At 40.8% G+C, this 26,950-nt stretch overlaps 1 protein-coding gene across 1 annotated transcript in view; it reads left to right on the top strand.

Annotated features, from left to right (window-relative positions):
* Nucleotides 1–25,658, top strand: part of PDGFRA (platelet derived growth factor receptor alpha) — a 34,369-nt gene extending 8,711 nt beyond the window's left edge. Inside the window, exons 3-23 of the mRNA XM_056490499.1 lie at nucleotides 124–438; nucleotides 3,123–3,386; nucleotides 4,073–4,203; nucleotides 5,553–5,724; nucleotides 5,827–6,016; nucleotides 6,475–6,590; nucleotides 7,058–7,184; nucleotides 7,683–7,876; nucleotides 8,334–8,428; nucleotides 8,538–8,670; nucleotides 12,715–12,819; nucleotides 13,461–13,571; nucleotides 14,313–14,466; nucleotides 15,589–15,755; nucleotides 16,936–17,051; nucleotides 17,618–17,740; nucleotides 18,323–18,434; nucleotides 19,916–20,015; nucleotides 20,137–20,242; nucleotides 20,952–21,187; nucleotides 22,283–25,658. Of these exons, the coding sequence (XP_056346474.1) occupies nucleotides 124–438; nucleotides 3,123–3,386; nucleotides 4,073–4,203; nucleotides 5,553–5,724; nucleotides 5,827–6,016; nucleotides 6,475–6,590; nucleotides 7,058–7,184; nucleotides 7,683–7,876; nucleotides 8,334–8,428; nucleotides 8,538–8,670; nucleotides 12,715–12,819; nucleotides 13,461–13,571; nucleotides 14,313–14,466; nucleotides 15,589–15,755; nucleotides 16,936–17,051; nucleotides 17,618–17,740; nucleotides 18,323–18,434; nucleotides 19,916–20,015; nucleotides 20,137–20,242; nucleotides 20,952–21,187; nucleotides 22,283–22,430 (3,215 nt within the window). The 3' untranslated portion in view covers nucleotides 22,431–25,658. The remainder of the gene's footprint in view (nucleotides 1–123; nucleotides 439–3,122; nucleotides 3,387–4,072; nucleotides 4,204–5,552; nucleotides 5,725–5,826; nucleotides 6,017–6,474; nucleotides 6,591–7,057; nucleotides 7,185–7,682; nucleotides 7,877–8,333; nucleotides 8,429–8,537; nucleotides 8,671–12,714; nucleotides 12,820–13,460; nucleotides 13,572–14,312; nucleotides 14,467–15,588; nucleotides 15,756–16,935; nucleotides 17,052–17,617; nucleotides 17,741–18,322; nucleotides 18,435–19,915; nucleotides 20,016–20,136; nucleotides 20,243–20,951; nucleotides 21,188–22,282) is intronic.
* Nucleotides 25,659–26,950: the final 1,292 nt, after the last annotated feature.

Genomic DNA, 26,950 nt, shown 5'->3' with positions numbered 1-26,950 from the left:
TGGGACATCAGCAGGTCTGAAATAGAAAAGAAAGCTGCTCTGGATCCTCTCTGCTTCCTCTCCCATCCCAGTGCTGAGGCTGTTTTGTGTATTCACATGCTATTTATTTGTGTCTTTTTGCAGGACCATTCCTAACATTTTGCCAGCTTCCTCTGCCAACTATTGTTCCCAATAGGAACGAAATGGTGGTCCAGCTCTATTCCAATTTCACACTCAAATGCTCTGGGGACAGTGAAGTGAGCTGGCAGTACCCAGTGACCGAGGGAAACCACAGGATAGACATTAGACATGAGGAAAACAACAGTGGCCTCTTCGTGACAGTGCTCGAAGTCGGAAACGCCTCTGCTGCTCATACGGGCTTGTATGTTTGCTACTATAACCACACACAGGTGGAGGATGGGGAAGTGGAAGGGAAGGACATCTACATCTATGTGCCTGGTGAGTGGGGCATGCCTCCATGCCTGGAGCTTTGGGTGGGAGAGGTGAACCATGGATGTTCAGAAGAGGTGTGTTGCTGGTGGCAATTTACTGTCCAAGGAGGAGAAATAACCCCAGGGCCATTTCCTCATGTGTAAATCAAGACCAACCCCTGTAAATCTACGGATATGCTTTCCCTTCTTCCTATTGGTGTTCACATTTGGTAAGAGTTCTAGTTCTCAAGAAGAGTGAGGAACTCAGAACTTCAGAGATGAGGTCTACCAGGGGCTGGAGAGCAGACCTTGGTGGCCAGGTCAGCTCATCTGTGGAAGGTTTGCCTGGCTCCCAGGTGGGGATGAACAGAAATGCCAGTCTTCTCAGGGGGCACTTGGGGGGATATTCTGGGATGTGTACCACCAAACCAGTGCTGTGTATGATACTAAAGTTTCTGTTGATGAGGAAGGCAATATCTTGTTCTTAACCTGAATTAGGCTTGAATTGAGGACTGGAAAGAGCTCATGTGTGAACAGGGCCTGGGAAGTGTGAAGCAGTGGAGATGTCTTGGGAGTGGCTCTGAGGAGAGGAAAGAAGTGTTCCTGCTGGCCAGTCCGACACAAGATTAAACACATGGTGCTACTGTGCAGTGCCCTGTAATTTTCAAGGCAAACACAGACTTCCCAGGCCTTGTGTTGCATTTCTCTTTAGTGGTGGAAAACTGTTGGACTCAGAAAAAATGACATCCCTTCTTTTTGGAAGTACCTATTTACAGCTTTGCCCTCCCATCCCCTTGTTCTGACTGGAAATCTGCTTAAAGGCTTTCCCCAATCTCTATGGGATGAAAATCTTTATTGTCATAGCTGAGATAGGCACCAAAGGCTGAGCCACGACTGACTGCTTCTGTAAAGCCCTGTCTGGATATTTCCTCAGCTTTGGCTGGGCTTCAGGGTATGAGGGTCACAACTGCAGGGCCAGAAGAGATCAAGCCACTGGATTTGCAGTAAATATTTTGAACAGGGAGCAAAAGAGAGAAGAAGAGATTGCAAATCATCCTGCAAAAACTGCAGCATGTTCTGAAGGAGATGATGCCTGCAATGGCAAGGAAGATTCTGGAAGGGCAAAAAGCCAGGAAGCAATAACAGGATGTGTTTTTTAAGGCTATTTTGCAGCTGCATTAAGTTTTTGCTGTTGACAGTGTGTGATTCAAGGACAGTGATTCTTCTCAGACTTTCTCTCCATGTGCCACAACAAATGCGAAGTGTTTGCGTTCGTTCTTGAAGCAAGATGTTTCAGCAGAGGCTGCCAGCTTTGGCACATACATCTCAATATCCAGGCAGCTCTAACCAAATTACCAGAAGATGTTTATGTTAAGCAGTCTTGCAACTCACTCAGGAGAGGAATATAAAGGCAAGAGATGGAAGATTTCTTCAAGAGGACTTTTTGGTTTGGTTTTCGAAATTCTCTAGACATCAGCCTACCAGATTTGCAGGGCAGAGACACCCTGTAATTTTTTCCACTTGTTAACCATCAAGATGTCATAAATGCAGAAATATATCCTTTCCTCCAAATTATAGAGAATGTCTCTGTTTCCACTATAAACTTTGTCTTTACAATTGTTTTTCCTGCAATGAATTAGGAGGGCAATGGGTGGCAGCAACCCACTTTAGCCAGGGAGGATTACTTTGGGATTTTATACAATATCCTATTTTCACTAACAGTACATAGAAAACCAAACTAGGTGAATCTTGTTTCTGCTTTAAATTACAGTGGGAAAATGAATACATGGAGTTGGCAGCATTTTTGGGATGGAGTGCTGTGTTTGGAATATTGCTACAAAGAGCCTGCCAGTGCAGCAGAAAGTCTATTGTTGGAGGGATTTGGATTGCTATTTATTAAATTTTATTATAAAGCTTTGCACAGAAGCTTCAGGCTAGCAGGGATTATTTGTTTATTCTGAATGGCCAAATGGAGACGATTTGAGGGCTATGTTTTTATGTGTAATGTTATGCAATTATGTTTTAAACTCAGACTTTGGATTGGCTGGGGAGGAAAGTTGGCATGTATTTTGTTGACTTTAAAAGAAATAAAACTACTAGGTCCTTGTTTGCTTTTTTTCCTAGTTGAATACCATATTTTGAAAACCACATGCAGTGACCATAATTAACTATGTCTCATAACTGTTATGTTGGACATGTTAGAAATACATGAAGATAAGTACCTTGAACTATTTTTGATGAAATGTGGCTTTAGTGGTGTTCAACATAAACAACATGAAACTGACTTCTGCTTTTTTTTCTTACTTGGAAAGTGTTTGGATTTTTTTTATATTTTTACTTCCCTCCCTGCTTATGTGCTGGTTAGGAGACAGCTACTGATAAAAAAAAGGGAAAAACATGTAACTTGAAATCATGTGAGTTGTGATTAATAACATAACATTTTGGGGGGAGGATCTTTTGTCTTTATTATTTTGCACTCTGAATTGTCACAAAGGAACCTAAGCTCTTTCCTGTTTTGTGCTTAGATGTCACATCAAATAGCTAAAATGAGATACCACATGAAATTAGCAAACCATACCTGCAATATCTGAAACACTGGGGGAATGAACATAAGTTTCACTTATGACCTATAAGTGATCATTGAGATGCAATTCTTGTGCATGGACTTGCTACAAACCAGACAGTGTAAGATTACCTCTTGTTTTTTTACAGACCCAGACCTGCCTTTTGTTCCTTCCATACCAGAAGACCAGTTCATCCTAGTAGAAGAAGGTGACCCTGCAGTTATCCCTTGTCGGACAAGTGACCCAGATGCTCAAGTGACTTTAGTGAACAGTTTAGACAAGTCTGTGCATGCTTTATATGACACCAAGCAAGGCTTCATAGGCAATTTTCCTGCTGGCTCATACACATGCAAAACAATGGTTAAAGGCGTGGAGTTCAAGTCTGATGAGTTCCTCATCTATATTATAAGAGGTATTTATTTCTGTTCATTTAAAAAAGCAGAAAAAGTGATTGTGTTCTTTCTTCACACTGTGAGAGCACCAGCATCACAGGTTTATATCAGATATTTCTCCAATGATGAGCTCCTTGCTCCTCTGGCAGTACTGCCAGTTACTTAGTTGTAAGTTTACTTACAAATATGATGAGAATAATGTGTCCCTAACTTTGTCCTCTCTCCAAAATTATTGCAAGAAAAAGGTTTTGTAGTCCATGTATTTTCATCCTATTTGCTGAAACACAAATTAAAAGGCTGGTGTTTCCCAGTAGCTTTGAGCTGACAAACTCATGATAGTCTGAAAACATAATGATTTAATTATTTTGAAAACATTTTTCCTGGCCATCAAGGAATTCTCAAACACAGTCACTGATCAGCAATGGCTTTTTTACCCAATGCCTTTACCTAGAAGGATTTGAGATAGGAGCCTGGAATTAAAATTTTATTTGTGGATCATTTCTTTGTGGAATTGAACTCAATGCCTGTGCATTCATGCTTTAAATACAAATTGTTTATATTAGTATAGATCAGCAGTACTTTTAATGAATTTTCAAGGTGATTCCCCAGTGAAGGAAATGAAATGGAAATCTTCCTCTGAAACTGCACCATGTGAAAATTGTAATCTTTTAAAAGCTAAATGAGATCTCTCTCTCTCTTCTCTTAGCTACTTCACAGCTGCCTGTTGAAATTGAGGCTCTTAAAACCGTCTACAAAACTGGCGAGACCATTGTAGTAACTTGTGTGGTCTTTGACAATGAGGTGGTTAATTTACAGTGGAATTATCCTGGCAAAGTGGTAAATATCTCTCTCTTTTTTCTTTTTTTTCCACAATGTTTGTAGTTACTCATTAGGCAAGCAAGTGGGGCTGTAAAATATTATTCTCTTATCTGAATGAAGACAACTGAGGAGAGAAAACCAAGTAAGTTCTTTTAATTTTAGGTTATCATAAAAGAAAGTCAGCCACAAAAGGTAAATTTGCTGTTAGTGACTAAGCAAAGCATGGGAAGAAGGTGAGATATGACTGAGGAAGGAATGCTGTATCTCAGGTCTTGTGCTTGTGCAAAAAAATAAATGTGAAAATAGAAAGATGTATGTTGGACATCTGAGTAGAGCTCTACTGCTGAAGGCTCTTTCAAATCCAGGTTCTTGGGGATAATAAAGAACAACGAAGAATCAAGTCTGTAATCTTAAGTGTTCTTAATTATGCAGATATAAATGGAAATTATTCTTACAGTCTCTGAATTTACTAATGAGAAACATCTAGTAAGAAAATTTAAAAAGTTTTGTAGAACACTGAATATTTTAATTTTTTTTTTTTTTTTTTTTTTTTGGCTGGTTAAGTAACACTGGTTTAACATCCTTTGGCAGTGAAAACTTTTATTCAGTGAAACTTGGCTAGGGCCAGTCTCAGGCAATTTCAGAGTATCCCATGCAAAAAGTCTGGTTGCTGAAGGAATGATATAATTGAGGTGTACCTAGTTGTTACTCCAAATACCCTCTTTTATTTAAGTAACTTAAGATCCTAAGAGGAAAAATTATTTGAGCAAGTTTTGGTTTGTTTTCCATCTTACTCATCAGTATAGTTTCTGCTATATGCTACCTTTCAAAACTAGCCCTAGATATTTTTGTTCCAGCCCCTCATGATAACATGGTCTGTCATTTTCACCATCCTTTGACTCTCAGGAGTTTTGTCCTTGTCAATAAATTATTCTTGTTTTGAGGCAGAACATAGCATCTATTAACTGGTTACTTTTTGTCTGGTGAAGGGGATAAAAGTTCATCTTACTTCATGGACATTGAACAAAGGGGACTCAAGTGGCTTTTACATCTGAGGAAAAGCTAGTGCATAAAGAGTGAATTGCTCTGTAAAGTTGCTTATCCAAATTTTCAAAGGTATTTGTTTCTTGTGAGCAAAATAAGAACTTTCAACCTCAACCTTCTATGCCTGCCTCCAAAAGGGTGTATTTTTATAGGCACAGCTTTTCTGTTGTGGCTGAAAGAGGCATTCTTAACTGAATAAACAAGTCTTCTGCCATACAGGATTTAGATGTTTGCTCTCACTTCAGGGGTATCAGAGATCCTCAATGATGTGCTTTCGGCTCAGTTACTTAAGCAAGGTTTTTTTTTCCTTCTCCAAACTACAGAAAGAAAAAGGTCTGATAAAACTTGATGATATCAAAGTCCCATCACAGAAGCTGGTTTACACCTTGACCATCCCTGAGGCATCAGTGAAAGACACAGGGGATTATGAATGCACTGCTCGCCATGCAACCAAGGAGGTTAAGGAAAATAAGAAAGTAGTCATTACAGTTCATGGTACAGTCTGATTTTAGTGTCCAAAATTATTAACACATTGGAAAACAACATTCTTGAAAAATGTTGCATAGTGTTGTTTACACACGGCTTTTTCATTTACAGACAAGGGCTTTGTTCACCTGGAGCCTCAGTTTAGCCCTCTGGAAGCTGTCAACCTGCATGAAGTCAAGAACTTTGTTGTTGATGTGCAGGCTTACCCAGCACCAAAAATGTACTGGTTGAAGGATAATGTGACTCTGATTGAAAATCTTACAGAGATTGTTACTACTTCAGGAAGAGTCCAGGAAACGAGGTAAAAAACCTTTTGACCATTACTTTGCTGTGCTGACCTGAGTTCCTCCCCCAGAAACCTGGGCACTGCTCACTCTTTATACCTCAGTTGCTTCTTCCTCAGTGGGATTTAAAAATAATTGGTTTGTTTTCTATTCTAAACGGCAACCTATTGTCTTCATAACATCAACCTCTTCAAGGTTCTTGAGCAAGAAACACCTCTGCTCCCTTTAACATGTTTCCACACCAATAATTTCCAGCTCTTTCCAGTAAAATCAGGCTTTGTCAGGTCCTTGCAGAAAGTAGCTAAGGCCACTTCTTTCTCAGTTGTATGTTGATAGTTATTTACCACTTCAAGGCATGCTAGAAATGCTGAATGTCACTATGTTATAACTGCAGCATACCCAGATTACATGTTTCACCAAAATGATCTTTTTATGCCTGCTTTAAAAATACAAACAAAAACTTGCATTTCTGCAGGTTTCAGAGCATTTTAAAATTGATACGGGCCAAGGAGGAAGACAGTGGATACTATACCTTGGTTGCTGAAAATGAAGATGAGATTAAAAGATACACCTTCTCATTGCTTATACAAGGTAAGCAGCCCCAAAGCCTTGCCCACCAGAACTCATGGCACGCAGCAAAGGCTTGATCCAGTTACACTGCATTGCCTGGAGCAGGGATTCATGAAAGGCACAAGCAGGGTGAGCAGAGGAGTGCGTGCGTGTTAGTCTCTGGAGCTTTCCTAGCCTCATCCTGGCTTTCACTTCTGCACTGGCCTTCAGCCAAAAAGAAACTTTATCCACCCAGCTAAATCATTCCAGCTGACAGTAGGATGATAGCTCATTTAGCATGACATGAAGACGTGGCACAACTGAGCACTTCCTTCTCATTGCTCTAGCCTAGGATCCACTCTGTGCTCAGGAGACAAGCACCTCCTCGTTGGGTCTGCTCTGTAGCTCTAAGGTGTTGGCCAAACAACACCTGCCCTTCTTTGAAATTTGAAGCTGTTTTTTTTGTAGGCACTGACAAGTATTTTAACAACCTCCTGACTCCTTCCCAGTTCCAGCTCTGATCTCAGCCCTCGTGGATGATCACCATGGCTCTGCAGGTGGGCAGACAGTGAGATGCTTGGCAGAGGGGACCCCACTTCCTGATGTGGAATGGCTGGTTTGCAAGGACATTAAAAAGTAAGAGGAGTGGGTGGCTTCTTACCTGAAATATGACTTGTGTCCTCAATTATCTTAACATAATTAGTTACTCTACTATGTTTTCCTCAAGAGCCAGTAAGTTTCAGATAATTCTTACTTCTTTTCAGAGGCATGTTGCTTATATTTCAAGAGAGGTTGTCAGTGCCCTTCTTTTTACATCCTACAGGACATAAAACAATGCATCAATTCAGGTTTCTCTCATAAAAGCTTTCTGTTCAGTAAGCCAATACCAAGGATTTCACAGTCCAGGTTTGAGTAAGGATTTTGAGAAGTAGCTATCCCTCCATTCAGGGATTATTTTTATCTTGAAGGAAGAAAGGTGCAGGTTTTTCAGAGATGCAATCTAAAGACCCTTCTGGCCCTTAAATGTGTTGTTGTCAGAAGAAATTTGCAGAAAAAGGTAACTCTTGTTCTGTTCACTCTTATTTATCCATACCTACACCCAACGCCCATTTCCCCCATTATTCTTCTCTGCAGGTGCAGCAATGACACCTCATGGACCCTTTTGACTAACAATATCTCTGATATACACATGGAAGCCCACCTGGATGAGAAAAACATGGTGGAAAGCCAGGTGACCTTCCAGAAGGTAGAGGAAACCCTGGCTGTGCGATGTGTGGCAAGGAATGACCTTGGTGCTGTTACTCGAGAGCTGAAGCTTGTGGCTCCCAGTGAGTTTGCTCTGTCCTTCTATGCAATTACAACAGCCAGTTTGACCCTGCTCTAACTCACTCCAGTTGAGTCCTAATGGATAAAAATATGAATTGTTGTAGATAATTAATTAAAGTGGATTTTTTTCCACCCTGGTATTTCTGAGGATGAGGCAATTTACAGGTCTTTATGATGCATCTGCTTTTTGCTCATGATGTGGTTCCATAATTCATTTTACCATGCTAGTAGTGGCTATGGGACATTCTTCTAGACAATCTGCATTTGGTTTGGAAACAAGATGGCGGAGCAGCTCTGGGCTTGGAAAGACTTTATAGTCACCAGCCTCAGGAGCTGCTCCTGCCGCTTCTGCAGGACACAGGAACTGCAGAGGTGGATGTGTGGGGAGGTGGGTGTCTTCTGTGTGGGATGCTCCTCATGGCTCATGAGGAAAATAATGTCTATCTTTTTGCTCCACAGCCTTGAGATCCGAGCTAACAGTGGCTGCTGCTGTCCTAGTGCTGTTAGTGATTGTGATAATCTCCCTGATTGTCCTGGTCATCATATGGAAACAGGTATGTAGAAAAGTGTTTCAGTTTGGGTGCTGAGCCCCGCTGGGTTTTGATCTGCTCTAAAGTCAGGTCCAGGACTAATGCTTGGTTTTGCATTCAATGTGCTCTGCAGAAGCCAAGGTATGAGATTAGATGGAGAGTCATTGAGTCTATCAGCCCTGATGGCCACGAGTACATTTATGTGGACCCAATGCAACTGCCTTACGACTCCAGATGGGAGTTCCCTCGAGATGGGTTAGTGCTTGGTAAGTTTTCTGTAAGGGACTAGCCTCTCCCTTCTTTGGGGAGAAAGATATTCAGTGACCATTCTGAGGTCTCTGAAGGATTTGCAATGGAAGTTATGGCCACAAAGTCCAGAGTCCTGCTGTGTCTGTCTGTTCTCCTCAGTTCTCCTTCCTGATCCTCTTCTACAGTGGCATCAGCCCTGAGGTCCTTGTATTAGTGTCTCCTGTGCCTCTGTTCCAGTTCTCCTCCACATGCCCTGTGTGCGGTGTCCAACCCTATGAGGCTTAAACACCCTTTTAAACCCTCACTTCTGCTAAGGCATCCATAAGAAGGATGTCAGTACTTTTAATCTGCAAGACATTTATATACTTATGTGCAGATGCCAAGAAAATCTGCAACTAGTTATGTAGTTTTATTAAAAATATTTTTAAAATTATTAATCCATGCCATGCACGTATCAGTGCTGAGTAACTGCATATTTTTGTGGCTACTGTCCTTCTTTCTTTTTCCTTCCCCTTCTGCTTTCTTGCTTTGCTATTCCTCATTGGAATTCACACAGAACTCAGTCATAATTAATTCCTCAAGGCTGGCCCAATCTCTCATTTTTATCATTGAAAGTGTAATGACTATAGAAAATTTTAATGTTCCATCCAGTTAGTGGTTAAACATACAAGGCTTCCCTCTCTTGGAGATATCTGTGCACCAAACTGTATTGCAAAACACAGGAGAAGAAGAAGAAATGTGTCTTTTGTTTGATATATTTCTAGAAATATACTCCCCTGGTATAATTCTTCACCATCACAGAGAAAGAGTTAATTCTTGAAAGAAGCAGGAGAAAAATTTCCGGTTCAGGAACAATATCCTTTAATTAAATTCATGTTGCTAATTGAAGACTAGAGGAAGATGAATGTTTTATGGAATTATTTTATTACAACCCAGACTTTAATTATATGCTTAAACAGGATTTGTCAGATCTGAGTTGTTGAAGACCACCATTGTGACTTTGTCTCCCTCTGACTCATGAGCACCAGCCTGCTTCAACGCCTTCTTGTTTGCAAGTGTATGCAGAATAGTCAGTAACTTTAAACCCAGTGCCCCAAATCCTTTTGGCAATCTGGATTGCACAACTGCTTTACTTGACATGCTTACCCACCAGCACTTTTGCCATATTAAATGCTCAATGGTGAGGGGGGGCCCCTCTTGTGTTTCTGGGGCTGACAATTCTGGTTTGTGTGGATTGTCTCTTATCTAAGTGGGAGATGACAGCAAAGCAATTACACCTTTAGTTCAGGGAGCCTCTGAAGCAGGTTACAAACCCATTTTGGCTCTGCCAGATGAGTGTTTCCCATCCTAGCTGTGGAAGCCAGCTGGCATTTATTTGTTTTTTTTCTAGCCAGTAGTGCCTGGAGTGCAGTGTTGTGTTAAACACCAACTCTGAATGCTGGCTGGATTGACAAATTTGGGCTACACTACAAATTTCCTTTTGCAATCACTGATCCACAGTGTGTGCAGTGCACTGCTGTTTAAAGGGCTCATGAACCAGTGCAAATCCAGGAGATGTGTAGCAGAAGGAACAGCACATAATGCCATGAGCTGTTTGAACACCACTGCCTTCTGCTGGCTCTGCTGAGAATTAGTGAGGTCCCAGCAGGACCTGGACCTCCTCATCTGGCTGACAGAGCTGAGAGCAGCACCTTTTGAGGGATGGGGTCAGAGTGCTGCTGCTCAGGATACCAGGGTGGCTGTACAGACAGCAGAATTGCTCTCATCACTTCCCAGCAAGGCATTTATTTGTCCTGGTGACCTTAATAAAATGAAATGGTGGTCTGACACAGAATCTGACCTGTGCCCATTTGAATAAGACAAGTTAAGATTCAAGTCACACAACAGTCAGAGACACTGATCAGTGGTACCTCATTTCATGAGTCTTGAAACTGGGTGTAGATTATAAAGCTTGACACTTTTTTGGCTTTTAATATAGACTAAGAGACTTATGGTTTCATTTGGGGTAGGTTAATTACCCCAGGCCAATTTTAGCAGAAGAAACATCCACCTGAGATGGTTGCATCTGGAACAAATTCACACACTTCACCCTTGTGTCCTCTGAGCAGAAAAGCAGCACCTCTCTGGCAGGCACAGCAAATAAGCTCTGTGGATGGGTCCAGAGGCTGAATTAGCTGCTGTTCCTCCACTAGTTTGAGGGGTCTTGAGCTGCTGCTGTGTCTGCACTGTCCCTCTGTGGTGGTGAAGCAGCACTGCTCCCTCAGCGAGCAGATCTCAGCAGTGCCTCTGTACTGAAAAATAAACTCACACTATAATTCTGAGCTTCAATGAAACTCTTATCAAGAACATAATGGTATTACAGATGCTTCCAGTTCTTGGGCAGTTAGCTCCCACCTGGCTCCAAATTGCAAATGCAAAAGACATGGGGCTTTGGGCTACATCTGCAGAGAGGGTTGAAAAGGGGAAATAGCAATGATGGCTCCCTGCCATTCTGGAAGTGCTCTCACTGTCTCCACATGCACCCCAGCCCAGCAGAGGTGATAGAGAGGGAGATGTGTGCCTCTTGCTCAGCTGACAATATGGTTTTGGGGAGGAATTGGCTTGTGAAGACAAGAAGATCAAGGAGCATCAGCAAATGCCATCACATTCTGAAGGGCTGCATCCTGCCATATGGCTCCCAGACCTTCAGTCTGAAAAGTTTCAGGGGCCAAATTTCAAACTCAGGTTGTTTGAATTAGTCTGAAATTTAGTGTGAAGCTTTCTCACATCCTGATTGGGAAGGGTAACCTTTGGAGCACGGGAATCTTGAAAAGAAATCACACAGTTTCTGTGGGCATGACAAACTATGCTGTCATAATCTTGGAGAGGTTCACCAGTGTTAACCTAGCTAAGCATTCTTTAACCATTTCTTGTGCTTGTTAATGATGTAGATATTGTTTGGCTGGAAATTTTCTTTCAAAAGCATGTGTGCAATAAAAGTGGGGGCAGTAGCTAGAGGATAACAGAAACATATGGCATTGCATGCCAGATAACACCTTCAGAAGTGTAAGAGGTGACAAGTTCAAACTGCAAACGAACGTCAAAGGCAAAATGCTGTATATCTCCATAGTGAAATCCACTACTTATTTTTTTCTGTGCTTAAAAAATAACATAAAATCAAAGTGACAGCTTGTCAGGCATGTGATTACATTCTGGCATCTGGACATCCTATACAGGTTTGTTCACTAAGTGCTCCCTCAATGGACTTGGTTTTCAATGCAGAAGCTATGAAATACAGTATTTTGGAGTATGTTTGAGCAGTTCATGTTTCTCTAAAATCTCCCTCAATCTGTACAAAATTCTTCTGGAGACTGTATCCAAATTAGAAGACAGGATATATTAATCCCAAACTTTTTCTAAATTGATTGTGGGAAGAGTAAAGGGTCTATAAACATTAGCTGTTTCATTACAGCACTTGGAAATTTGCAATACAATTTCTTCCAGCAGATGAAACACACTTGTACATTAAACTTCAGAGAAGTTTCCCCTCATATGTGATCAACATGTATTTCAGCTTCTTGCAGATCTGAAATGCTGCTGCCTGTCTACTTCTGTATGTGCTATTGATGTGCTTTAGTCCATTTTACTGTTGGACGTATCCAGCTTTATATAATAGACCAAAACTACAGCTGAGGGACCCAATTCAGTTTTGTAAGTCAGGAACACACCTGTATTGTAATCAGGTGATGGCTCAGGCAAGGAGGTCAGCTCAAACCTAGGACAATCCATGATGTGAGAGGATAAAGTGAAGATGGCAGAGCACAGGAAGGGATGAATTTGAAAGAGCTGAGCTTCCAGGTGCAGGTGTGCTCTTGATGTTTGCTTGCACCTTTTTAAGAATTATACTTAATGACAGCATTTCACATCTGCTTTTTCTGCCTTAAAAACAGCAATAATAGCAATAATACTGGTAGTCTGTCTAAGGGAATGTGTCCTTTCCACACAAGGATCAACTTGGAGACAGGAAAGGAGCTGAATTGTTGTCACCTTCTGAAACTAATAATGCTCTCCCTTGTGTTCAGGTCGGATCCTTGGTTCAGGTGCATTTGGAAAAGTAGTTGAAGGGACTGCATATGGATTGAGTCGCTCTCAGCCAGTGATGAAAGTGGCTGTGAAAATGCTGAAACGTAAGTTGTCATGGTTCCATTTCCCAAGCTAGCTAGAAATCAATTCTTCGTATCTAAAGTAAAAAATGAATGGTGAAATGACAGGATTAAAAAAATTACATGTTAGATTGCTTTATGGCATTTCAAGCCCGAAGGTACCCAGGCTTTTGGAAACATCCAATGTTTAGGTTTAGCTGAACAGCTACAATAACTCAACAAATATTGGGAAAGATAAAGTAACCATGAGTGCCTGTGAAAAAATAAGGGCTATGCCACAAGGAAAATAGGCAGGTCATGCAAAAGAGCCTTAAGTTCACTGAAGATTTCTGGTTCATGAGAACTGAGAATCTGAGGCAGTGAGTCTATAGGAACCATGGGGAGCTTGCTTGTGTTGAATGAGCAGCTTGTAGAGTGCTTCTGTGCCACATGGGCAATCCACTACATCCCTGGAGAGGGACAAACACACTGGGTCAGCTACTGAGCTGCATCAAGTGAGTCCTTTATTAATCATTTGTGGTTCTTCTCTAAGGCTTAAGAAAGACATGTATCAAGTAAAGGATATGGTGGCAGCAATGCTCCAATGAGGCAAGCAAGGAGAAATCTTTTGTTCATATGAAAATGGTGACTTCTCCCTCTGAGTCTCTAATGTGTTTCTTCTACAGCTACAGCTAGATCCAGTGAAAAACAGGCACTCATGTCTGAACTGAAGATAATGACACATCTTGGCCCCCACCTGAATATTGTGAATCTGCTTGGAGCATGTACAAAATCAGGTGAGTTTGGCTGACAAAGTAAAGGACTGCTATGGGGTCATCATTCAGAATTTAACAAGCACATTGATGCCTAAAGATTTTTAGCTTTTTATGTAATCTTAATATATTTGTAGCTTTGTAGACTGTTAAATGCCTAGATATAACTTCTAGTACTTTTCCAGCTTTCTTTCCCACAGTGAACAAATGCTTATTGATGCCTTCCTTAAATTTTATCTAGTCTTGCCTGTTAGTTTACTAAGGATTTTTATTTTGCACCATGTAACTATAGACACAATAAAGGTAGGATAGGACATCAGAGGGAGAGCTCCAATGGGACAGAACCTGGGGGGAGATTATCTCATCAACTGCTCCTCTAATTGGACAATATTGACTAGATATTCTAATTGTCCTATTTTATAAAACTATACTATTTGAATTTGGGACACACTTTTTTTTTTTTTCTTTTTCCATATTGTGTACCTGAAGGTTTTTATATTACCATTCTAACTTTGTTTGGAAAAGTTTGTGTTATATTTCCAGGCATCAACACAGGTTTCAAGTAGAGGATTTACCAATAAATATAAACAAATATAAGTTTCACAAAACCTCTTGATATTTTATAGTAATTGCAGTCATAACTTAGTAGATAGAAATGTGTTAACTCACTATTCTATTTTCTACTAGTTTTGGAGTATTTTTGTATTTGTTTCTGTTTTTCAAAAACTGCACTCATCAATGCATAATTTTGCTTTATTTTAACAGGTCCTATTTACATCATCACTGAATACTGTTTTTATGGTGATTTGGTGAACTACCTGCATAAGAATAGGGATAATTTCCTGAACCGACACCCAGAAAAGCCTAAAAAAGATTTGGATATCTTTGGGATGAACCCTGCTGATGAAAGCACAAGAAGGTGGGAGAAAAATGAAAAAAAAAAGAAATACATGATCTGCAACTTAATGACTTAAGTCCTTATTAACCCTTGTTGCATTCATAGGTTCAAACTCCTCCCTACATTTTCTTGTTAGACTTTTATTTGTCAGATTTCGTAGGTCTGGGAAGATTTCAACAGTTTTTATTCAATCTCTCTGACATGTATCCTAGATTTGTGTTGCCTGCATGTAGACATGCCTGCAGTCTGAGGACCCCTGTGGTTTCTCCACAGATATCCTTATGTCCCAAAGACTTAATAATAAATCACAGCCCAGTGTTTCTTCTTCTTCTTCTTCTTTAAAACAACAACAACACCAACCAAACAAAAAAACAACAACAAAAATATCCTTTTGGCTCTACATGCCAAAAACTTTTAAAAGTAAAGTGCATCTACCTGTCTCCTTGTTACCATGCTTGGGGAATTTCCACTGTCTAAAATTCTCTTCCTTCAACAACCTGGCAGAACTTGTTCTCCAATCTCAAGTATTCTTCTTTATCCACCAACGGCTTAACCAGTCTCAACAGTGTCCTAATGGTTAATGTCCATCCCAGAACTTTTTCCAGATGATGGTTGAGGAAATTTGTCATGGTACATTCAGCAATAATGTAATGCCATAAAATGAGCCAGGATTTAAAAGGTGAACAGAGATTCATTCAAAAAATCACTTAGACAAATAGATTAACTGACTTGGTAGCTGAATAAAGCCAGTGTAATTTATCTGGGAGTAGGTTTGCTCAGCAGGACTGGATTTGGTGCAAACTGTCTGGGTGAAAAAATTACACCTATCATTTGGAATACCTTGGGCTAAAAGCCCTAGGTAGTGATGCTTGAGTTCAGTGGGATTTTTGGAAATAGGGCATGGTTACATACCTGACTATTGGCAAAAGCCTAAGTTTGAAACCCTTGTATCTGACTACAGTAATACATATGATATGTGGTAATGATCTTTATATATATAGATAGATATATTCCCTAACAAGAAGCCTGCTGTTGAATTTCCCACCAGTACAATGCATTCACCTTAAGTGAATGGTTAGATATGCATATGCTGCAACAGGGAAGCCACTAGCTGACACACTTGTATTTTTTTTCCAATTTCAGTTATGTGATACTATCATTTGAAAACACTGGAGAATACATGGACATGAAACAAGCTGATACCACTCAGTATGTGCCAATGCTGGAAAGGAAGGAGGGCTCTAAATATTCTGATATTCAGAGATCTGTGTATGATCGGCCAGCTTCATATAAGAAGAAATCCCTGTCAGGTAATGTAGAACTGTCCCTTCTGCATGTATATCATTAATACAAATTACTCTGGTGTAAACACATACCTTATTTTTGTCCTCTAAATGCACACAAACTGCTGCACAAGCTGTGTTCAGCAAGAGTGTGAGCATAAGCTGTAAGCTAAAAGCTTGTGGTTGTGTTCTTCCTTTCTGCTCCTTTCTGCTTCCTTCCTGGGGTGGGAATGCATGTTGCTGGTGCAGAAGGGGTCCTGTTGTGTATTTATTTCTGTGCTGAAGCACTGTGTTGTTCTGCTCTGCAATGGAGCTGTAGGCACTCTTTGGAGGCAGTGATTTTATCAGTCTTGTAGTTTGAAGGATTTTGAGCAATAGCAACGACCAATAATAATAATAGTTTAAATTGCACTATTTCCACTTACATTTTGCATTAAGTGACACTTACCAAATGCAGAACACTCCCAAATACTTTCCTGGATTATGTAATGAAGATAATGCATACATCCTATTCCCTGTTCCTGTTCTCAGAAACCAGATATGCTTTTCTTTAAAAACAGACACCATCACTTCTGCCCCCAGGCCTCAGAAACTGAACCATATCCAGTCCCAGATTTACATGGCAGACTTATGTACTCATGCTCTAGGACTGTCACAGAAAATGAATCACTGAATTCTGACTGGCTTTTTTCTGGCATTTTTCATAAAAGAAACAAGAACTGTTGCCATAGACTTACTGACCCTTTTTGCTGGTATTGGATTAGTCCCAGTGGATACTTCCTGGGAAACAACAGTGTTCAGCAAAAGTAAAAGGATAAGAATGTACATGCATGCAAAAAACCCTAATGAAGGCATCACCTCTAAACAAATATTTTTGCACCACACACTGAGTAAACAACCTGTGTGACAGTCCAGTAATGTCCATTAACACTCTTTTTTCACTTTGCTTTTTCCTACACTTCTCAGGGAGAAAAATTACAGACAGGAGAAAACTCAAACCTGCTATTTAATACTGGCTGTTTTTAAAAACCCAGTATGTGCCAGTGGCTGATGCAGACATTAGAAGTGGTAATAGTTACTATGAAAAGACTGTTTTGGTCATGGTTCTCTGCTAAAATTACCAGCTCAGAATCATGGTAGGTAGAGGAAGATGGATTCTACTTTCACATTCTACAGCAAAACCACATTTTTCTTCTTTTTTCAATAGAATCAGAAGTCAAAAACCTTCTTTCAGATGACAGTTCAGAGGGTCTCAGCCTGCTGGATTTGCTGAGCTTCACCTACCAGGTTGCAAGGGGAATGGAATTCTTGGCTTCTAAAAATGTAAGTAAATAAAAAAGTAATCAAAATGGAATAAGGTGTAAAAATGTCTTCTGCAGCTATGGTTTTAAATTTAGATTTTGAACATATGAGACAACATAGTATTCTTTTTTGAGACATAGACAGCTTTTTCACTAACCTGGAAATAGAGTGGGATTTGATTTTTTCCATGGTGGGGGGAAAATCAAAGCAGCAGTCACTTGTCTTTCCCTGCTGCATCCTGTGACATTGCTGGAGTCAGGGTGCCAGAGGTGGTGGAAGATCAAAGCAGGGTCTGGGTGATGGGTCCATGTAGTCACTAACCAGCATGGTCAGAAGCACAGACATAGCATTAGTACATGATGGGTAGAATGGAAAGGGTGACCTCACTTTTGCCTCCTCCCTCCTAAAATGCATTTGTGTGAGACCTCACTGGTCCTGGAGCCTGCTGCCTCCCTGCCCCTGTTAGCAGGTGCTTGTTTAGTAGAAGGTCTTGTTAGTTCTGTGCCTAGAAAGTCAAGCCTTTTGTAAGGGCAGAGGCCCTCATGGAAGAAGCATGTCCTTGAACAACTTCATTTGTCTCCATACAGTGTGTGCACCGTGACCTGGCTGCTCGTAATGTCCTCCTGGCTCAAGGAAAAATCGTAAAGATCTGTGACTTTGGGCTGGCTAGAGACATCATGCATGATTCCAACTATGTCTCCAAGGGCAGTGTATGTACTTAATCTCTGGAGCTCTGCTTTAACTGAAATGAAAACTGTCAGTTTTAAATGCTATTTCATGTTCTTGCCATTCAGGGTTGGTTTCAGTAATTGACCATTGGGATGAATGTGTTTCAGAACAATTTATTTTCAGATCATTAATTCCTGTAACTTTTCTAACTCTGTTTTAAAGCCAAAAAATACACATTTAGGACTTCACAGTCTGATATTTTTAACTGGCAGGTTTTGTGACTGGATAAATTATTAGGGAACTGTCAAACAATGACATATCAGACCTAGTTCACCACTGCCAGATTTTGCATCATGCATTCAATCATTTGCTACCTGGTCATTTGGTAGTAATGAAATGAATACTCTTATGGTTTAACTAGTTTTTATGCAGGGCAACAAGTAGCATTGCTTATAACCCTGATACCTCTGTATTAAATTGAATTAAAAACAAACACTACCAAGGTTAACATTATTTTTCTTATAGAGAGATGTTATTCCTGGCTATCAAACAACAATTGCAGTGGTAAGCATTTATTTAATGACTAATCTCTTGTGTTTGGGCTTTATTTATTTTTATTACAGACTTTTCTCCCAGTAAAATGGATGGCACCTGAAAGTATTTTTGACAACCTGTACACAACATTGAGTGATGTCTGGTCTTATGGCATTCTGCTGTGGGAAATATTTTCTCTTGGTATGTACTGTGAATATTTTCCTATGTGTAGTGATTAAGTTGTTTCAATTCAAACTGTTCTACATATGTATTTCAAATTCTGCATATAAAAATATGTGTGTGAAATCCATTGTTAGTTGTTCTTCTACTGTTCTAAGATTTCAGATTCCAGTGTTAGGTGTGAAGTGAAATGTCCATACTTTCCCAAAGTTCTCTTTAGTTTTGATATGGATTTTTTTGTTTGTTTGTTTGGGGGTTTTGTTTTTCATTTATCTGTTTGATTGTTTTAGCAATATACTTTTTTTCTGTAAAACTAAAGGAACTGAGTGAAAATCTTTTGTGGAAAAGTATTGGTGTGCCACAACAGGATTGATTTTCTGTCTAATATGAGAAGGAACATATTTCTCCCTTGCAATGGGATGCCTGGGGCTGCAGCCCAGCTCAGCAGCTGCTTTGGAACAGCCTCTTCATACAGATTTCAAAAGAGCCTGTCTTAGTCCCATTACAGAATGAAAATAAATGTCAATCTTCTGGGACACCGATTTCTCATTTCCAGGTCAACACTGTTCACACAGTTGGTTTATGGCAGTGTAAAGTGGTTATGACAGTATATAGCAGTTGCAGACAATGTACAGCTCCCAGCTGGGAACAGCCTGGCTCTCTCCTCAGCCTCATTAATTAGCCTCCTGGATGGGTGGATGGCCAGCTTCAGCGAGCATGCATTGCCCAGATTTACTGCCAGCAGGATTACTCATGCCTGTGTGGCATCTACTGCTGCCCCACGGCAGCCCCCAGCCTAATGTTATTTGCTAGAATAAGTTGTCACATAACTGCTTCTCAGAAAACAACAGTTGCACCACTATTTATGGTATTGATTCCTGTAAACTCTGGGCATCATAGGATCCTGTAAATAGCCATTTCCCCATATCCCTGGGAGGCATTGGTCAGTGCAGGAACTGAGGCACTGCACTTTACTGCTCCACCTGTAATGGAGGTTCTGGAGCTCAGTTTCAGGTGAAAATCCTGCTTTTGAAAGGGCAGAGGTTTCTGAAGTAATATCATAGCATGGCTCCTCCATCTGAGAAAACAGTTGCTTTTTGGAAAGCAAAACATATCCTCAGCAGTGCTTGTTAAGAAGGCAAATTTTTGCATCTTGCTACCATGTGACTTCAGCTAGTGACCTCAGCCATGCCAAATGCAGACTGATGACCTGATCCAGGTATCACCCAGTCTCTGTCCCCAATGCATTCTATAAACACTGTAAAGGTTTTTTTTCCTAACTAACACCTACTTCAATCTTTACTAGCCAGCGTTTCACGTTAGGGCTTAATGTCACCAAGACAAAAGCTCTGATGTGAAACACTGTCTAGGAAAGAATCGTTCTGATGTCATGTTTAATTATAGTGTTAACAGCTCATGGCATGGACAGGAAGACAGTATTTGGGAATTCTTCATGGATGGTCAAGTACAGAGTAGCACTTTTGCTTCTCTTTTATCTGCAGGTGGCACACCATATCCTGGCATGATGGTTGATTCTACTTTCTACAATAAGATCAAGAGTGGATATCGAATGGCCAAACCTGACCATGCTACCAATGAAGTGTATGTGTGCATTTGGCTTTTTCACACCTGCCCAGCCTCCAGAGAATTTTGGCTTTTGTTTCTGTTTGATCAGTTATGTTCCTCTACCAGCTGGTTGAACTGGTTTCCTTCTTATCTGCAGGTATGAGATAATGGTGAAGTGCTGGAACAGTGAACCAGAGAAAAGACCTTCTTTCTACCATTTGAGTGAAATTGTGGAGAGCTTGTTGCCTGGAGAATACAAAAAGGTTTGCTCCTTGTAATTTTATCTGTGTTTTCTGTATACTGCTTTGGAGGGAATTATAAGCATTGTTCCAGCCATGAGAGCCATGAGCACTGAGCTGGCACATTCTAACCTATCTGAATGATGTGATTGGCACAGGGATTCATGTTCAGTTTCTTCATTCTCTCTTGCTGAGAGAAACCATTCTGCAGTATTAACTGGGAAGCAGAACTCTTCATGTCTAATTAAATCCTAACAATTCATTTTTTTTCTACTGGAGACCTAGTTCTATATATTTTCATGGGATTTTGTAGGTTGTGAAATAGTTCTATAAAAGGGACTTCTTGCCTCATGTGTATAATCTCCCTGCTTCCCTCTTTGGACCCTGAAACCAGCAAGTTTTCCCCTCACACTTCTGACAGCTCTGAACAAGTTGTGCTTGCCCCATCACTCAGTGTTTCATTTTTCCCACCTACCTTAACTCCCTTCTCCCTACCCTTCCTTCACATCTATTTGTCTGCTTTGTGCTGCCACAAAACTTTGCTCCTGCATAATCTAAAACTTATGTGTCACTTCTCACTTCAAAGCAATTGAAGATTCCGGACTTCTCTATCCAGTGTTGCTGGCTCATAGGGCAGATTATTTGCTAGGCTAATGAATCACAGCTGCCCGTCTGAAGGAAGGCAGCCTTACTGAATAGCACCTAATGAGGGGGTTGAAATTAACATTTTCAGAGCTACGAGAAGATCCATCTGGACTTCCTGAAAAGTGATCACCCAGCTGTCACACGCATGAGAGGGGACTGTGACAATGCTTACATTGGTGTGACCTACAAGAATGAAGACAAGCTAAAGGACAGGGAGAGTGGATTTGATGAGCAGAGGCTGAGTGCTGACAGTGGATACATCATTCCCCTGCCTGACATTGACCCTGTTTCTGAAGATGAGCTTGGCAAAAGAAACAGACACAGGTAGGTGCAGTTTACAGACAGATCCCTTAGCCCACAGTCACCATTTGGGGTCATTTGGCAATGTCCATTTACACTTCCCAGCATCATACTCTGCAAATGGTTTCCTTAGCTCTGTTGAAACTACTTATTGGGGGAGCCACATATAAATATGGTAGTATGACTGGCCACAGTGTATTCAATGGGAAAAATTCTATTTTGCCTGTTTTGTGGTTGCCAAAGTAATGAGACAGCCGGTAGGGTGCTTCTGTGCATTTTTGGGATTCCTTTAACAGCTTGGTCAAGTCACAGTGGTTGTCTGGTGGATCTGTGGGCACATTTTGCAACATATCTTGCCTCCTTGGAGCTTCATATGAGACCTCAAAGGATTCATTTGTTTATATGAGACAAGTTCCAAAATCTGGGAGAAGTTGTTGATAATATGGTATAGTTTTCTATGAAAGCAGGGTGTCCAGAACTTTCATTTTTACTTCTCTCTTGTCAATTTGCATGACCAATGCCACTACAGCACAACAGCACAGCACAGCACAACACAACACAACACAACACAACACAACACAACACAACACAACACAACACAACACAACACAACACTGTGTGACCCTAACTGTGAATGGTGCAGAATTAATTCAGCACTTAATTCATCATATATAGATTCAGCAACCTAAAATGTCTTTTTTTTTTTTTGTTTTGTTTGTATATTTCTGTGCTTTATTCAAGGGAGGAAATAAAGAAGTCCCTAAAAGTACTATCAAAATTAAGACACAATCTTGTTATCCTTATCTTACTGTTGGTATTGCTATCTTATTTTCACCTGACCTCTTTAGATTTATCTAAGTGACCTATTGTCACAGTAGTGTCATAAAAGTATTTCTCCAACAAGTGTCTGGCTAAGAGTGCTTGGAGGAACATAAGAACAGCATGCTCCTTTGAATTTCAAGGTGGTTTATTACTTTTGATTTACAAGATTTGTCATGTCCTAGGAAACCTAAGGGTGCACCATGGGTCAGAAAGCATCTGGGGAGGTAGCATTCAGCTCTGCTAGAGACTGGAGTATTTACCCAGCCACAGGATCTCTGAGATATTTGTCTCTTCCAGTTCACAGACATCTGAAGAAAGTGCCATTGAGACAGGTTCCAGTAGCTCCACCTTCATCAAGAGAGAGGACGAGACCATTGAGGACATTGACATGATGGACGACATTGGGATCGACCCCTCAGACCTGGTGGAGGACAGCTTCCTGTAGCCCCACTGGCAGCTGCCAGCTCTGCACACAGGGAAGCTCCCCGTGCTGCCCACAGACTCCTGCTCCAAGAGAAAACCACTTTATTGCAACGTCGAGGGTGTGAAGAAAAGGCGGATTTGTAGAAAGGAACTCCCAGAAATGGGCACAGGAATCAACCTGAGTGTAAATGAAAGAGACATGTTGAAGATGGATTTTTTTAGTGTTGCTTCTTGCAGTACTTCAGTAGCATCTCAGTGTTGTTTGCCATTCCAGCTGGTAGGAGGATGAAGGGAAAAGCCACAAACCGACCAGTTTTGTGTTTCAAGGGCATTCATATGACTTTGATGGATCAATTTTCCACTGCAGCAATACTTCACCATTGTAATTATGTAAATAACTGTCTGCTCAAGGATCTTTTGAGGTGCACATTGAACGTATGCCATGGATTTTAGAAGAGGTCATTCATGAATTCTGTGTACTTCCTCCCTCAATCTCAATGTCAGCTGCTGTTGAACTATCATGTGAATTGAAGAACATGCAAAAACCACTTTTGGACCAAAAAAGGTCTAAAACCACAAGGGACTGACTGGTACTATAAAACATGTTACTTTCTACCATTAATGCAATTAAAGGGGAATAATAATGATAATAATAATGATAATTAAAAGTCAGTCTATAATAGGTGTTAGAAACCTAGTAAGTCTTTATTAACTATAGAAGGTAGCTGTTTTCAAAATAATACTACTACTGTTTTCAGTAACACTAAATGTATATTTTACAATCCATTGTCCTTCAGTAAAAGCACAGCATCAAAACACTTTTTTAAGTGCAGGGGAGAAATTTCCACCCCCAAAAATTTTTTTGAAATTTTTTTTTTTTATCTACACAGAATGCTAATTGTTCTGGTTAGCTAAAACTACTTTAACATGGAGAAAAAATTTACGATTTTTTCTTTCATGATCTGAGTAGCTTTTCTAGTCAGATATACTAGAAGAAATTCATTTTCCTCTTTTAAGTGAGGTTCTAAAAATTTAAATTAAAAAAAATTTTATGCCAAATTTCTAAGATGCTGGAGGATGGAAGATTATGATAAACCACCAGCAATACCCCATTATTAGTGTTTCATGAATACTCAAAACAAATCTTATCCTGATGTTAGCTGTGAAAAATTGATTTGATATTTGAACTGTTCAAGGAATAAAGACATTTCTCCTAGCCTGAAATGAAAGTTCAAATAAGCAGAAATAAATAAACAGAAAATATTCTTGTCTTAGTTTTCAAGTTTAAGCAGGAGCAGAAAACTCTACTATCTTTGCAGACTGTAACTACAGAAGGTAAATGCTTCTAGGAGTGTTGTTTGAAAGAAGGTGCATGAAAATGAATCTGCTCTCAGCCTGCAATTGTTGGTTTTTACACCACTTATACAAACAAAGTATTATGATTACTGCTATCACTGTACAATGTCTAATTGAGATATGATGCTTTGGAAGACTTACATGTGAAAAAAAGTACATCATTGCCAAGGGCCCCATCCTTTCTGGTACTCAACTTTCAAACTTTGCCTTAATTCAGTGCAATGAGCACCTGGTAGGATATGGCCAGCCTCTGTTATGACACAACCAATGCAAACGAAGTGTAAACTCGTTCCTGTGTTGCAGTATTATCCTAGGAAGTGTGAAAGAGTGACTGACAGAACATGCTGCCATGTTAAACTACAGTTTACCTTCAAATGGCCCTACAAAAAGCTTCCTAAGTCCCCTTGACTTCACTTGTGGACAGTTACAGATCAAATAAAAGCAAACGTTGGCAGTGTCACAGCGTGGGATGCTGCACAGGCAAATAATTCTGGGTCTGGGTTTCCAGCTGTCACCTGGCTGAGGCCACACACAAGATCACAGCAAATGTGAAAACAGGACCTGAAGTGAGGAGCCCCCACATTTTCAACCCTGATGGAAGCTGACAATCAGAAGGAATGGTGAATGATGGTGCATCTCTACTTGTACTCGACAGATCAAGAACAAGTGTCTTCCTGGGACCATGCTTTTGCCAAACATGTCACTGAGCTTTGTATGGGAACAACTGTGAAACACAGACTCTTGATATAGCCAGGACAGATGAGATGGTGTGAAATCTCCCTCCAGTTATGAACTATGAATTGAGGAAACACAAATTATCTATGGATATCCCAGATATCTGAATGGCCACTTGAGATGACACGTGCTTGAATTTGCATGTGTAGTCTTTACAACTACACATTCAAATTAGGCAAGCAATTTCACCTGCATTTTTGCACATGGCCTAGTGTTCTTCAGGGTTTGAAAATCAGCCCCAGCATGTTTTATTATATCGGTTACTGGAATCTAAAGACATTTTCATGCAGATTTGCCTTCCCCTTACCAGCCTTGTTCTATATCTCACAGTGCATCTCAGGCTAGACTCAAATGGTGGATCAGATCTGGCTCACTTTCTGGTACACAGTAATGTAAATTCTCCATCTTGTCATGAGTATTGTGCAGATCAATTGTATCTGTGGCAGGGGTCTAGCCAAACCCAGCTCTCTGCAGGCTTGGAATCAGACAAGCTGGCCTGGAAACTGGAATGAGGAGAGGAAGAGAGAGGATTTACTAGAGAGAGAAGTGTGAGAGGATGAATTGTTTAGTTTCACAATATTATCAGTATTACAGACTTTTTTTTTTTTTTTTATGGCTTACTTTTTGAGAAGCCACTGGAAGAGATATTCCCAAACCTTTTGCTACAGTAATTGTATAATGACAATCAGTGTTATCCTACAAAATGCAGCTTTTGATTTGGAATGGCCAACCAATTCCTTACAGCGTGGTCTGCAACTTGTACAAAATGGTCCTATTACATGATGAAGGACGTGAGATATGATGATGTTATACATCAATATGTATATAAGTATTTTTATATAGACTTCTAGAATACTGCCAAAACATTTATGACAGCTATATCACTGCCTTTGTTTATATTTTTTTTACTGTGATATATTCCACAGGCACGGTAACTGTTGCACTTTGAATGTCCAAAAGTTATATTTTAGAATAATAAAAAAGGAAGTGTTTCCAAAATGATGGCTGTTGTGAAATGTTTGAAGAAGGGCAAACTGGCCTGAGTGATGGTAGGCACAAAATGTATTTCAAAAATGCCCCTGTTGATATTTTGTCTTTGAAAAAAATCTTGTAAATTAAGATCTCTATATTTCAATAAATGATATATAATTTAAGGATATGTGAGGGGTCTATACTCACTTATTGAAAGATGGTTATAAAGAATCAGTCTTGCTCAGGGATTTTTTGCCTCAAGAGGTCTTTGAGTTCTCTGCACAGCCATCAGGCAGTAATGCACATCTCCGAGCCCTTCCAGTGGGCATAGTGAGGAAGTGCTGGCAGCAAATGACCAGGATACCAAGTGACAGCTGTGGGGAGTCACATTATCTCCCAAAACAGAGCAGGTGAGGTGCTCCAGCAGTGGGTGGGTGGGCACTGGGGTCTCTGCACAAGATGAAGCCCTTGACCTTGGCACTGTGTGTGCTGGGGGTTGATGCCTGCTGATCTGCACACACTCAGGAGAGGCCCCTGGCCACAGGGTTTTTAGAACTTGTGCTGAACTCATCTCCTTTGTGAATCAAACCAGATTTTTAATGTGGTTCTGTGCTCCCACAGTAGTCATTTTTACACAGTGTATGTAACTGAATGTGAATTAGAGGAGACTTGCAAGATTTCAGCCTGAAATCAGAGCTAAACTTGACAGCTGCTCTTCCTGCACAAAAGCCTGTCTTGGTTCCCAGTGGGAATGCCCTGTGAATGGCTAGGTTAGCAACTTTCTGTCCTTGGGTGATCACTCTTCTTGCTGGGAACTCGCTGGGAGATGAACTCTCCATCTACCCTCTCCCCCTCCTTATTGAGATGGGGTGCAGCATCCTGGGCTCTCGCCTCAGATACGAGAGACAGGAGGTTGTCTCTTCTTTGTGTGTCCTTGCTGAAAGGAGCCTTTATCCTGTAACCCTGCACAGACACACAACACTTCCTGTCATCAGGGGGACAGGAAAGAGCCCTGGAAGTGCTTGTGCCCTCACATCCTGCTCAGCTGTGCACCTGCTCTCTGGAAGCTCAGCAGCTGTGTGAGACATAAGGACTAATGGGCTCCTTATTTCTCTCTGTGGGGAGAAGGGTGGGGGTACCAAAATCTCTCTCTATGCAAGAGCCTGGGTGCAGAGCATTCTCCCAAGCACAGGGCATGGCTGTGTGTGCCTGTGAGCATATCTGTCCATGCTGGGCAGCGTGGACAGTGAGTTTCTCACCTTCTGGCTGAGGTAGACCCATTTTGGGCAAAGTTCTAGCCCCTTGCTACACCAGACTCGGGGAGTTGGGCATGAGCTCCACACATCATCTGCTCCCTGTCTCAAGGCCTCAGCAAGGACTTGTCTGGAAATGTGCTGAGGGCATGCAATGGCACATGGCAGAGGCAGTCTGCCCAGGAAACAGGAGCTGTGGGAGAGCAGCACTGTGCCAGGACCAGGA

The sequence above is a fragment of the Oenanthe melanoleuca genome, chromosome 4 (genome assembly GCF_029582105.1).
Source record: "Oenanthe melanoleuca isolate GR-GAL-2019-014 chromosome 4, OMel1.0, whole genome shotgun sequence".
NCBI classification, from domain to species: domain Eukaryota; kingdom Metazoa; phylum Chordata; class Aves; order Passeriformes; family Muscicapidae; genus Oenanthe; species Oenanthe melanoleuca.
This window is presented reverse-complemented; position numbering and strand designations above follow the sequence as displayed.